Source organism: Nannospalax galili, unplaced genomic scaffold, assembly GCF_000622305.1.
Source record: "Nannospalax galili isolate Female #2095 unplaced genomic scaffold, S.galili_v1.0 scaffold582, whole genome shotgun sequence".
Lineage (NCBI taxonomy): Eukaryota > Metazoa > Chordata > Mammalia > Rodentia > Spalacidae > Nannospalax > Nannospalax galili.
Genome location: NW_008349130.1, coordinates 2,156,575 through 2,170,919, shown reverse-complemented (window position 1 = coordinate 2,170,919; position 14,345 = coordinate 2,156,575). Strand labels below are relative to the sequence as shown.

General features: G+C 37.3%; 1 protein-coding gene across 17 annotated transcripts in view; it reads right to left on the bottom strand.

Moving 5' to 3' along the window:
- Window positions 1-14,345, bottom strand: part of Dst (dystonin) — a 489,235-nt gene that overhangs the window by 167,592 nt on the left and 307,298 nt on the right. For all 17 annotated transcript variants that reach the window (XM_029570114.1, XM_029570107.1, XM_029570103.1 and 14 more), the window contains 14 exons: window positions 12,187-12,282; window positions 11,167-11,292; window positions 10,234-10,386; window positions 9,896-10,050; window positions 9,596-9,722; window positions 8,695-8,878; window positions 7,439-7,596; window positions 6,790-6,968; window positions 6,146-6,284; window positions 5,670-5,863; window positions 4,200-4,362; window positions 2,940-3,023; window positions 1,915-2,022; window positions 1,379-1,477 (listed from right to left, as the gene is read on the bottom strand). In XM_029570114.1, the coding sequence (XP_029425974.1) occupies window positions 1,379-1,477; window positions 1,915-2,022; window positions 2,940-3,023; window positions 4,200-4,362; window positions 5,670-5,863; window positions 6,146-6,284; window positions 6,790-6,968; window positions 7,439-7,596; window positions 8,695-8,878; window positions 9,596-9,722; window positions 9,896-10,050; window positions 10,234-10,386; window positions 11,167-11,292; window positions 12,187-12,282 (1,965 nt within the window). The remainder of the gene's footprint in view (window positions 1-1,378; window positions 1,478-1,914; window positions 2,023-2,939; window positions 3,024-4,199; window positions 4,363-5,669; window positions 5,864-6,145; window positions 6,285-6,789; window positions 6,969-7,438; window positions 7,597-8,694; window positions 8,879-9,595; window positions 9,723-9,895; window positions 10,051-10,233; window positions 10,387-11,166; window positions 11,293-12,186; window positions 12,283-14,345) is intronic.

The following is a 14,345-nucleotide window of genomic DNA, read 5'->3' as shown; positions in this document are numbered from 1 at the left end:
GTGGCCTACATACATATAATTAGATATATACTGTAAGGAAAGTACATATTTTCTATTTAACAACTGCATATAGTATTTAAAAGGTATATATACCATTCAACATAGAATATCTATCAAAACCTAGTGAAAATATGAAAATTATTTCATATACAAGAGGTGCATTACATTTAGTAAGGTTGAAATATTCTAGATTTCTTTTTAAGCATAAAGGAAGCTGGTTAGAAAATCTTGTGTATATACGTTAGTGGTTTAGTTGCAGAAAACAGTTGAATCTGAACAGACTAAAATAGTTTATAAAAGCAGTCACATTTTCAGAAACTAGGAAGGGTGAGCACTGGCACTATTCTGCTCCCTTAGTAGGAAGGCAGCACCGTGCTTCAGACACCTTCGGATTTTCAACAACTGTCCAGCTATGGCAGCCAGGCCCCACATTCTACCTCTTATATGCCCAGCATTCATTCAACTATTTTTGTCTGTTCTGAGGTAAGGAAGAGAAAATACACCAAAATAATAGAGCAGAGAATAATCCTTTCAAGATTGGAATCAATAGGCTGTCATGACAATGTATTTTTAGAAATAATTTCTTACTTTTCCTATTTTGCAATACAATTATAGAATTCAATACAATTGTACAATATAATTCAGGATCAAAGCTGTACGAGTCCTCCAAATCAGAATGGTACTTACGTACTGTTTTGATCATGCTGATTATTATTATTATTATTATTATTATTGTTGTTGTTGTTGTTGTTATTTTGGAAAAAGTACAAAGCCTAAGAAAAGTGCACAAATCCTAAAAAGCAGCATTCCTTTATACAAATACCTACTACTGTTTCTTTTTAATGTATCTATTTTGTAATAATTTTAATTATCTGACAATGTATATTAATTCAAGATTATAAAACACCTGTGGTTCATGTAGTATTTCTCTATAGACTGCATACAAGCAACAACTCCACTTAACAGAAATATTTTTTCTTAGTTGTAAGAAAACTGAAAAAATTCTGCTAAAACACCAACATTTTCTAACTTAAATAAAAATATTTATGACATTAACCCTATTATGCTAAGGTTAGAAGGTGACTTTTTTGAGGTTGGGGGATAAAATCTAGGCCTCATACATGCTAAGCAAATACTCTATCCCAAGTTACACGCCCAGTCTACCTGAAGTAAAAATTTTAAAATGCTTTTCTATTTGAGAGAATCTTAAAAACAAACAAAGTCCTAGGCTTTCACTCTTTTTGTGATTATCTACTTGCATATTAGCTATTAGCCATGTAAATTTATCATGAGACCTATTTCAGCTTTCCTAAACTATATTATAGTTACTGCACAAATCGAGTTCCTTTTCATTCTGCTGTTCTTCATTAATGGTTACCTCCTCCTCTTCCAGTCTTTTTAATGAATCACCAGCAAATTTAATATATTGTGTCATAAGAGTGACCAGAGCAGTGTATCGAGTCCGTAGGTCCATGAACTGCAAGGAAAAAAATAATGAAAACATGCTCTCCGATTACCCCTAGTAAGCTGTGTGAACACTACTGTCAGGCTTTAGAGAATAAAACACACAATGACCCAATAATAAGAATTACCCCAGAAGTAATGAGCTTGCTAGTCTTTTGTATATCATACTAAGTTATAACTTTCTTCCTAGTTTAATCATCAAGTACATTTATCTCTGTAACCGATAACGTTTTAAAAGGGTTTTTAAAAACATTCCATAGAATGTGTAGTGTTACGGGTACAAACTTTCTTTATGGGAATGATTTTTTTAATGGTGATAATGATTACACAATGTGGTGATACCCTAAAATTCCGCTGTCATTTAAAAATTAAAATATTTAACATTTAAAATGGCCAATGCCAAGTATGTCTTACCATAATAAAATTCTAAAGGTGTGGCTTCTCTCTTACCTCCTGAACAACGAGATCCGCCGAGCTCTGCATTCTTCGGCGTTTTACTGGAGATTTTTGTTGTGAATCTACCATGGCCCGATAGGTCATTGTTTGCAATTCATAGTCCTGTAAAAGAGAGTCAGTATGAAAAAAGTTAGTATGAGCAAAGCCCTACAGTTTCATGCCACGGTGAGTTACCCTAGAGAATTGGTATCTAGTCTCACTGAATTAATTTCAAATAAAGAAAAAAATGATAAAACTACGTGTTTTGGAATCCATTTGATCCTGGAAACACTTCTAAGGTGATGACGTGAACAGACACATGCAAAGTGGCCAGCAAAGGCCCCAACTGTCCTGAGAATCCATAAAACATTTATTACAGAATACTCAAGCTATATCCAGCTTCCCCTATTCCCGGTAGACAATGGAGCTATAGAGCTGGGAAGCTGAAAAACGGTCAGTGATATCCTTAAAAATATGACAGTGCCACTTTGTTACAAAGTTAAATGTTCTCTCAGTTTTAAATATTTTATTATTTTTATTTTATGTGTATGAGTATATTGCCTGCATGTATTTAAGTGCACCCATTTCATGCAATGCCCAAGGAGGTCAGAAGAGGGTTTTAGATTCCCCTGGAACTGGAGTTATAGACGACTATCAGCCGTCATGTGGGTGCTGGGAATGGAACCTGGGTCCTCCGCAAAAGAAGCCAGTGCTCTTAACTGCTGAGTCATCTCTCTAGGGCCATTCTCTCAATTTTAAAGAATGAAAGAAAATGGGAAAGTAACAAACTAATTTCAGAGATATGTGTTTATGTTGGGGGAATGTACTCATTTTCATGAGGCAGAAATCAAGCAGATGAAGAAATTAGGGGGCTATCATCAGACTCATTTCACAGAGAATTATTAGGTAAGTATAAACAGGTTCAAACGAGTATCCAGTCTTTGTAATACAGGATGAAATGGCTTGCATGGCTTTCAAGGTATGATATAACATTATATACCTAAATATTAAACTTGCGTAAAATAATTTAATCTTCTTACCTTTACTGCAGCTGAGTACTGTTCTGAATACTTTTGACATTCATCCATTTTACTCTGTTTCATTTCTATTTCAGACACCAGCATCTGTAAATAAACACACTTTAGAAGAAACAGGACAAGGAATTCCACACCATTGTACTTCTTAAGAGGCTCATGAACTAAGAAGCATCCACATCACTCAATGCGAACTTCCAGATGCTTTGTACCTTACATATCTCTTGCCTTATAGATAAATAATAACAAACTTCCAGAATCAGACTCATAAGCGAAAGTAGAATTATTCAGAGCATAAATTACCAAGAGCAGATCTGATCTCCCTTGTATCCCCATTCCTGATGAAAACAGAATTAGAAATTACTGTCTCTGAAAGATGGAAAAAAAAAAAAAAAACCCTTAAAGCCTTCAATTTTGCATCAAATGTGACTGCCTGGTAGTCTACTACTAGTTATTTTTAATTCAGCAAGCCACAAAACTGTAGTGTTCAGTAAAGTACCAAGAAAATTAGACAAATACCTATGAATAAGCAAGGATTAGGTATGTAAAAACTGCCCCAACATATTATCAGTGCTTTAAAAATGACTTCCAGTGAGGCTAAACAGCCCACAGGCCATGGGAGAAAGCCCAGTACAACCACTATGCTAAACAGATATATTCTAATGACCTATTGTTATACCCATAGATTAATGTATCTCACAACTCTCAGGAGAGAAGATTCCTTATAGGGCAGATGAGGATTAACACAGAGGACCACAACAGGCCAATGTGCAGAAAATAAGAGGCTACACACTGCTTATTCCTGAATCGGACACCTATAGCTAACTTCTAACTCCCAAAGCTTAGTCAGGAATCATTGCCGAAAAGAGGGCAGAAAGATTGTAGAGCCAGAGGAGTTGGATGACCACGAGGACAGAGTTTTCCAGACAGCTGGTCAGTTACTCATATGAACTCAGAGCAATGTTGACAACACAGAGAAGTCCCACATAAGCTCAAGTCGACAAAATCCCAACACAGACTTGGGGAAGTGGGTAAGAAATCTCAACCCTATCATAGGGACTACTGGCAACAGACGACTGCTGGGAAGGGGAGATTTCAGTCTTATTTAAGGGTGAGACTCTTAGTAGGTTGACCAGGCTCCAGTGGATGAACCCACACTGAAAGTTTATACCTTTCTCTAAATAATTACCTTTTCTTTTTTAACATAGGAAATGGCCATTCCAAATGCAGACATAACCTTAATACAAGGACTTCTTTTTTATGTACCTTCTGCTGATTCAACTGTGTGGCTAGTGTTTTGCTGTTTTCAGGTTGATTTTCCTGAATCTTTCTCTGAGTAGTCTCAACCTGCTGGATCCAGTCATCTAGATGATGGTAGGTGTCTCTGTAGTACTTCAATGATTTCCCAATGCCTTCCAAGTCACGCAGCCTAAGAGAACAGTAACAGAACATCCACAGTTTCAAATAGGGGGTTGAAGGTGCAGGGAAGAGGAGACAAAGTGACTTTCACAGTGCACTAAGCTCAGCATCTGACGTGTCTGCAGAGCGGCACACTTCCAAAGGTGCACCATACAGCACTGGGTTGAAGACAAATATTTGACTCTTGGAGATGTAAAGTTTACTCTCAAAGGGACTAAAACTTAAAAGGCAGGACATTTAACCATAATTATTGTTAATAAGGATACCTTGAATAGCCAAGATTTGTCTTAAATGATGGCTCAGGTTTAGAAGGAGAAGGTAATTCAACAGATGGTTCAAATGGTCTCAGAAAATGTCTTCCAGTAGCTAAAGTGAAATACCTATTTCTGATTTTAAAATCAGCACATTAAACAAATTTATCAGATATTTACAGAGACGAAATATATATATATATTTATTAGTTTTTTATTTTATGTATATGAGTGTATTGCTTGCATGTGTGTAAGTACATCCGTGTTGTGCAATGCCCATGGAAGACAGAAAAGGGTGTCAGATTCCCTGGAACTGGAGTTAGGATGGTTGTTAACTGCCATGTGGTTGCTGGGAATTGAACCCAGGTCCTCTGCAAGAGCAACCAGTGCTCTTAACCACTGAGACAATTCTCCAGCCCCTGAGCTGTGTGTGTGTGTGTGTGTGTGTGTGTGTGTGTGTGTGTGTGTGAGTATATCTCTTTCTGTATATATATTTCTAATAGAACTTCATTTCTTGAATTGAGCTATATCATGAAAAACATTTACTTTATATTAACATAAACAAAAATAATGAACCCTAAATCTGCCCATTTCCTTTCTTGTTTTAATTCTGTCATTGAAGAAATTATTTCAATTGTCTTATATTTTCAATGAAAATGAAGTTAGATCATTTCAATTTCTTTACATTTCTTAGATATAACTGAGGTTGCTACATAAAGCCCTAAAAAATAAGCACATGATTTCTCTTACTAACTCATGGTTATTTGAACATTATAAGTTGGTAGTAATTTGGAGAATTATACTGTTCTTTCAAAATGAAAAAGAATTATATTGTTTTTCTTTCAAAAAGGCAGATGATATAAATGCCAGAACGCACTAATGTTTTAATTACACAAAGCTGAAAATGTCGTTTTCCAGTTAAACGTCTTGCTAAAATGCACCATGTAAGAAAGAAATGTAATGAGCAGCAATCCTGGAATCCAACAAATGTTTTTTAAAGCCTGATAAGTTTAGGCTTTTTCCACTGTGCACAGTGGATATCAAATCTACACTTAACTGAACTGACCTGTTGTCAATCTGCACATGAACATTTTGCCATCTTTCAACCAGCTGGTCTGCTTTTTCTTTGTGCCAGTCAAAATCAAGGTCCCGTTCTTTATATGTCTTAAACATTTCATCACTGATGGCTTTTGCTTTCTGCAACTCATCCTCCAGTGCATGGAATACATCTCTCTTTTCATCTACCTCTGATCGCCATTGCTAAAATACATGAGTTGGTGAACAGTAAGAAAGTGGATTAACAAATCATATAGTAAACACATTACCTGTGACAATTTATTTACAATTAATTGATACACAATCAAATAAAGGAAAGCCCATTATATCCAAAATTGTTGTGGAATTAAAAATATGAAACAGAAGAACATTCAGAAATATTTTCCACATAAGGAATGTACTGCTTGATGTTTGAAGTTGGAGCTCAAGGCGAGAGAAATAATTGTAAGTATTATCTTGAAAAACAGCCCAAAGTGAGTTTCTTACCTTCAAAGTACTCATCAGGTTCTCAATATTATTCTTGTCAGCTATAACTGCTTCTTCCTCACACAATTTGGTTTCATAGAGTTTTACAAGGGCTTCTGCAGCTTGAGTGTTTTTTAATACTAAATTAACTGTCTTCAACCTTTATAAGAGAGATAAATAATAGGCCATATTGTTAAATGCTTATTACATAATGCAGTCCTTAAGCACCATCACAACTCACAGCATGGCTTATTCTGTGCCTGGTAACATCACCTGACACATCTACTCTAAGGCTGGCATTAGGCTGATTCTCTTCAAAATAGATACCACCCTCTGCCCTGACCCACATGTGGTATTTACAGAGATTATAACAGAAGATAGTTTCTAGGCTAGGCAACGAATGAGAAGAAACACCTTCAGGCTACAAAAACTCAGCTACCAAAACAAAAATGTGGGAAGACAGTACATTATACACTAATCTCTAGGGAAGGGAAGACAGTACATTATATACTAATCTCTAGGGCAATTCCCTTTTCAACACAGAGAATCATAAATCCAATGTCTTAAGATACAATATGCGTGTTCATAAAAAGAAATTTTGCAATCGACATTCTGAATGACAGCTGTATAAAGCAAATGTCATGTTAAAAATAGAAGGTCCTTACTTTTCTATGTATGTGCAAGACATGGAGTGAATGTGGTTCATGTTTTGAATGACCACACTGAGCTCAGATCGCAGAGTAGGAACAGAAGGAGAGTCTGCCGCTTGACTGAAAAACTCTTCACATTTATTTGTGACTATTCCCAAATCATCTTTAAGTCGTTCCAGCTCTTTCTTTAGTTTCTATTAAAGAGAACAAACAGAGGTATTAGGTAATCATTCCCAGTGTATATATGTGTGTGGGTGGGGGTATTTTTAGCAATTTAAAAACACATTTTGCAGTATTATCAACATAAATATCTATATGATCTTTTCATTATCAAATAAAGGCATGGCATTCCAATCAGTAATGCCCTTAACTGTGTATCCCCTTAGACCCAAACATCTAACTTTTCAGCTTTGCATAGAACAGGTATATAAATACTCTTACTGAGAAGTCCCTAGGGATGGGTAGAAGGGAATGTGTTCCTGTGTTTACCTAACTCAGAAGCAGAAATGAATTATAGAATCCTATTTTACAATCAGCAATAAATATGCAATTGGATCTCTTGAACTCAGATTCAAAATTGGATGTAGAGGATCAAGGAGGTGACATTCATGGTCACTAAGAAAGCAAATTGTTTTACTTTTTCTAACACATATTTAACTCTTACCTCCTGCTCTGTGATTCTGAACATACTTTCATGTAAATCATCTCTTTCCAGGGGTGTCCGGATCTGCCGGATCAGCCGATCTTCACAGCTCTCTAACCGAAGTCTTATGTTTCTCACTTCAGAGATGTAAAGATTATAAACTGACTCCTCTTGCTCCTCTGTGAAAATAAACACAATATTCAAAAAGTATCTTCTTCTTCTTATGCCAGGCGTGGTGGCACACACCTTTAATCCCAGCACTCGGAGGCAGAGGCAGGGGATCTCTGTGAGTTCAAGGCCAGCCTGGTATACATAGTGAGTTCCAGGACAGCTGGGCTACAGGGAGACCCTGTCTCAAAAAAGACCAAAAAAAAAAAAAAAATCTTCTTGTATTTTGAAAGTTCTTGTTCAAGCTTTAAAATAGCAGTTTTACTATTACTGAGTCACAGTCAAACTAGTGGTTCCCAAGATCCCAAACCTATTCTAAGGATATAAACCTTAAAACAGAAATCCTAAAATGTGAATTTTAAAATTTAAGCAGTACTAAAAAATAATTTCCCTAATGCCATTTAAAGTACCATTCTGAGATGTCCAAAGGAGGCAATATGTCATATTCTGTTTCATAGTCACAAAAATAGGAATTACATGTTACCAATTAACCATTAAAGTTAAATAAAAATACTTAACAGTGCAAAACAGATAAGGAATGTGCTAGTGTTTAAGATTTTGAAACACAGAATATTACTAATAAAATCACTTGTTTCCTCAGTAATACTGAAGAGTTAAGAAAAAGATTTACATTGAATAAAAGTTAGCTAAAGAAAGCACTTTGCTTTAATCCCTGTGTAAAACTGAACATGGGAAAATACTTCAATCTTTTTTGAATCTGAAGGATCACCATCCTGAATACTGCCTTGAAGAACAGTGAACATGTTAAAAAGCAGATACAATACGGATTCATCACGCTGTATACTCAACTGGCAACCTTTCATTACTTCAACATTTAGAAATGAATTTCTTCCTACATCCTCCTACCTTAAAAGTTTTGTTCATTGATTTTTGGTGGTTCTGGGGGTTGAACCCAGGGTTTCATTTATGCTAGATCTGAGATACAGTCCTGCCATTCAAACATTTTTTATAGTGCTACAGCAATTTTATTTACATATCCCAGGCTGAGTGACAAAATATACCTACCTAGATTCAGACTCCCACAGAAAGCAGAAACCTGCCTAGACTAAACTGGTGTGAGGAAAACAGGCGGAAGTGCTATGCCTTACCTCTTTCTGCAGATTTAAGAAGCTCTTGGTAATACTTCTTACACACATTCACCTCCTTTTCCAGCTGTGTTATATCTGAGCCTGAAAATATTTGGGATTCCTGGCTATCTTCTAGAAAATCTTCCAAACGGGACTGCAGATTACTCAGAACTTGCTGGTGCTCACCAGGCAACATTGTCTTTATCTAAAAAACAGCAAAGATCCCTTTAATTAAGTGATTATGGTGCTTAGGGTTCCATTTGAATGGGACCGCTCTCACAATGATGTCATGGTATATTTCAGCTTACTCACAGTTAAAAGAAACATTTGAAATTAATATTTTTATTTTATTTTTTAATATTTCATGTATTATTTTTATTTTATGTGTATGAGTGTATTGCCTGCATGTATGTAAGTGTACCCATGATGAACACTGCCTGTGGAGGTCAGAAGAGGGCGTAGGATCCCCTGGAACTAGAGTTACAGCTATTAGCTACCATGTGGGTGCTGGGAATTGAATCCAGGTCTTCTGTAAGAGCAGCCAGTGTTCTTAACCAATGAGCCATCTCTCCAGCCTCAAATATTATTTTTATTAATTTCACATTTTAAAGGTAAGGAAAAACATCTATAAAATTCAACCAGTAAAATCAAACTATACCCATCTCTTTCTGTCCAAATAGTACTTTCCAATTCCTTATCTTCAGGAAGCACTAAGTGAAATGTGTTCATCACAGATTTCCCTAATTCGTAGAACAATGCCTTGTCTATGTCAGGCTGTGATGGATACTCACTGAATATGTGAATACCAACATGGATCTGCTGGGCTCCATCTTATTTCAGAGCAAAAACACACTTGACCCCCCTCATGACAAGGTGCCCACATTTCTGGACATGCTGGTTTAACATGCATAGTCATACTTACTGAAGCCACATTACTAGCTCGAATTCTATCGATTTCATTGACTAGATAATGCCAGGAGACGACACTCTTCATGTTTATGTGAGACTCATGCCAAAGAGTGAGAACATTCTGATATTGCTGCTCAATTCTGAAATGTACGAAGGAAAATACAGATTAAGCCTTTTAAAAAATGTTACAATTTTTCTTTTTGTTTCTGAAATGCCCCATGTTTACCGGCTCTAGAGTCTTCTGATCCTGTGGGACTCTGACAAAGCACTGACTGCTTCTTTAAGCTGCAGAAAGCCCCCAGACCATACAAACCTGTTTGCAAAGTCGACTGCTTCTTTGTTTGGCGGAGGAACCGTGAAGCACACAGAAGGGACCATAGCCTCATTCCCTGTAGGACTAATGACCTTCCATTTAGCACGGTGAGAGTTGTTTGCCAAAACACATTCATCGTCTTTATAAATGGTTATCTGGTTTTAAATGACGAAGAGAAAAACCAAGGTCACTATTAACTAATCTTTTATCATATATAATCTTGGTAATTATTCTCTTATGAGACAGAAAAAAATCCTTGTCATTATAAAGCAGTATGATCTCATTTTTCAAATAGATGAATAATCACAGAATCTGGTCTGTTTTAAGAGTCACTGTACCTCAATCTGTCTATAGTCACAGATTGCTTTGATGGGAATAGAAGTTTTAAGCAGACTGTCGGGATTCCTGGGCTTCAGCTGAACAATAGTATTTGCTCTGCCCATCAGGCCAGCAACTGAGCTTTTGTACTGCAGAAGTTCTTCCTTTTCTTCCTAGTTAATAAATACAATGGATTAAAGGCTTGAACTCTCCATTCCTTCAGGGAGTTATACAATTCAAGTGAAACTTTATCACCAACTGTTCCCTGACCATCTGGTCTAAATTTTCACTGTCTCCGCCCATCATACTCTTGCATGCCCACTTGTTTATTTGGTTTGGTCGTTTTTCTCTTTAAGCATTGCTACTAATACTCTACACACACACACACACACACACACACACACACACACATTTTATCATGTGTGTTTTTGAGACAGGGTCTCCCTGTAGCCCCAGCTGGCCTGGAACTATGTCAAACAGGCTGGCCTCGAACTCACAGAGATCCGCCTGCCTCTGTCTCCTGAGTGCTGGGATTAAAGGTGCACCACCATGCCTGGCTGCTGCATATATTTTATTTATTTAGCATACTACCATGGAGCTACCCTTTAACACAGAAGCACCATAAGGGAGAGATTCCTGTCTATGAACTGAAAACAATGCCTAGAGAGATACAGAATGTTCCTAACAAGGTTCTACTTGTGGAATAATCACACACACACACACACACACACACACACACGTAAAGCATTTTAAAACATCAAGGCTATCACATAAAGTGCCGCTGCTCTACTATCAAAAAATGACAGAACTAAAGGCCCAAGCCCTTAGTTGAATGAAGTAGAAACAGATTGTCAATAAAATAACAAGGATCTACACATAGAAAAATAAAGTAAAACACTAATCTACTCCCTCTAACACATTATTGACAAGGCCCATAGTCTGTGTTTCAGTACCATTGACTCCTGGACAAGGTCTTCCAGCTTGTGAATGCTGCTGGATCTATCACAGCTGTACTTGCGCTGAATGGCATCTTTTAGATTCCTTAAGTAATCACTAGCTTCTTTGGCATCATTGAAAAACTAAGGAAAAGACAAAACTTGGCAGTTAAAGTACATTAAATACCACTAAAGCACAGAGTTGTCAAATTTGGAGGTCCAGACCCTGCATACACCCCGAATAAGGGAGAACAAAATAAAAGCACAAAATAACATAATAGCAACATCCTTTTCAGAACTCACTATGAACCCTTGGACTTGGAAAGCTATACATGAATATTAATTACCTAAAGTATACAAGTATGTTATATTTGGGCTCTGTATTATTTTGAGTGAAAGTCTGTTTAACTTTAGGGCTCAGTTTTTAAGTGGGGATCTCAATACTACATTAAAATTTCTTAAGAATAGATGGAGACATCTGGTTGATTCTATAATAAATACCTTTCCTTAATATGAGACATACTTGTAGAACAATAACACTTACAAAATTTAGGGGATGTTTAAAAGAATCTTTTTGTTATGGGTATGTACATATTTTTGTGTAGAGATCAGAGGTCAACATTGGTGCCTTCTTCAATCATTTGTCTACTTTTACCTTTGAGACTGGGTCTTTTACTGAACCTGAAGCTAGACTGGCTGGCCAGCAAGTCCCAGGGTCCCCCTGTCTCTACCTCCCTGCATAACAGCAGACAGCTCACCATTTTTTAAAATGTGGATTCTGGGGAATGAACTCAAACTTGGGTCCTCATGCTTGCAAGGCAGGCAATTTACTGAATGAGGCATCTCCTCTGCTCTAGGATTGAATAGCATGCTGTAATCTCTCCCATAAGACCCGAAACTAGCCCTTATATTCAACAAAGAAAATATTAGTTTATTCCCCCATGCATTTCGTACATGTTTATATGTTCTGTGACTGATAAAGATTCTGCTTCTCAGCCCAATGACAGTGCTGTCTATTAAAGCTGTAATTCCACTCACCTCAAAATATGCGGTGTTCTCTTTTATGTGCTGCTCCACACACTGGCAGAGCTGTAAGATCCAGCTCCACTGTGTCTGCATTGCTGCTCTGTAGGCCTTAAGACAAAATACAGACACTGATACCAGCTACAGAAAAACAAGGTATCGAGGGCTGTGGTGTCCCTCAGTGACAGAGCATGTGCCTTATGCATACAAACTCTGAGGTTTGATCCCCAGTGCTGCAAGTACTGGTACTTTAATTTATTTTGAGGTTTTCTGAGACAGGGTGTCCTCAAACTCATGGCAATGCTCCTGCCTCAGCCTTTCATTGCAGGCTGAGAATATAGATATGCGCTATCATGCACAATTCAACTTTAATGATTTTAGATGATAGAATGATCTCCCAACAGTCCGAGTGTGGTGGGGCACCCCTTTAATCCCAGCATTTGGGAGGCAGAGACAGGTGAATCTCTATGACATTGAGGATGCTGCAAGCCAGCTGGGGTTACAAGGAGACCCTGTCTCAAAACCCCTCTACCAAAATACTCTACTATCCAAATTGCTGGAAAATTAACAAAATGAGCCATGAAAATTGGGGTAATAAATTGCCTTATCTAAGAGTTTCTCTTTATAAACCAGTCTTAGGCCAGGCATGGTGGCGCACGCCTTTAATCCCAGCACTTGGGAGGCAGAGGCAGGCGGATCTCTGTGAGTTCAAGGCCAGCCTGGTCTACACAGTGAGTTCCAGGACAGCTGGGGCTACAAGGAGACCCTGTCTCAAAAAGACAAAACAACAACAACAACAACAACAAAAACCCCAAAGTTTATGTAAGCTTTCTAAATTAGTCCAGTTGATTTTTATCAAATTTCTTTTATTACTTTTTAAATGTTTACTTTTTAATTAAAAAAAATTTATGTGTATGCGTGTGTTGCCTGCATGTAGGTCAGTGCACCTGTGTTGTGCAATGACCGCAGAGGTCAGAAGAGGCTGCCGGATCCCCTGGGACTGGAGTTACAGGCAGTTGTTAGCTGCCATGTGGGTGCTGGGATTTGAACCCCGGTCTTCTGCAAGAACAACCAGTGTTCTTAACCACTGAACCATCTCTCCAATCCCTTACTATTTTTATATTATGTGTATGAGTGTATTGTCTGCATGTGTGTAAGTGCACCTGTGTCATGCAACACCTGGAACTGGAGTTACAGACATTTGTTAGCCGCCACATGGGAGCTGGGAATTGAACTGCAAGAGCAGTCAGTGCTCTTAACTGCTAAGTCATCTCTCCAGCCCTGATTTTTATCAAATATCTAATTCCTTCTTAGACTATCAAAAAAATTTACGATTATTTTACATGAAAAAATTAACAACTGAAATAAATGCAAGCTATTCCTTCTATTTAGAAAACCAACCCTTTACTTGACTCCTTGGCTACTAACACTGACACCTGCTATATGAAATCCTTTTCCTCATGACAACCCAATCCTTCCTATGTCTGATTTTTTTTTATTATTGGGCCATAAAGTAGGCTTTCTAGCAGACAAATACAGAGCTTTACAATTTTTCACTCTGTTTTGCTAAGGAAAGATTGGGGGAGGGGTAGAAAAGGGGGTGTATACTTTCCTATCAATGCAATTCTTGCACTTTAATAATAACACTAGAAATTTTACTAAACGTTCACCTACTTGAATCTGTAATTAATACAAAGCAGATCTTTCACGGGAAAAATAATGTTGTAGAAAGAATACCTAGTTCATTATCAACTCCTCAACCCCGTTTTTTATACTTAAGGTGTAATTCTCCATCTTCCAGGAGAGGGTGCTCTGGGCACTTTAAGGACTGCATTAAGCCTGTCATTTGGAACACCCCACTCTTGGTGAGCCATGTTCAGGCAGGCTTTCCAGCAGATATATACTGCAGCACTGGGATTCTGGCAACATGTGACAGTATTTGCTTCATCAAACTAAGCTACTGTTTTTGTGTTTGTTACACATGGTAAGTTCATGCTCCACCACTATACTCCTGTCTCCATCAGACAACTGGCTATAAAAGACATATCATTGTGCATTGTTAAAGTACTAGTTTTTCCATATAAAGTATGAAATGGTATTAAGTAAATACCATTTACTTAAATGGTTAAGTAAGTATTACCCATCTATCCATAAAGGATACTAGATAGGCCAAT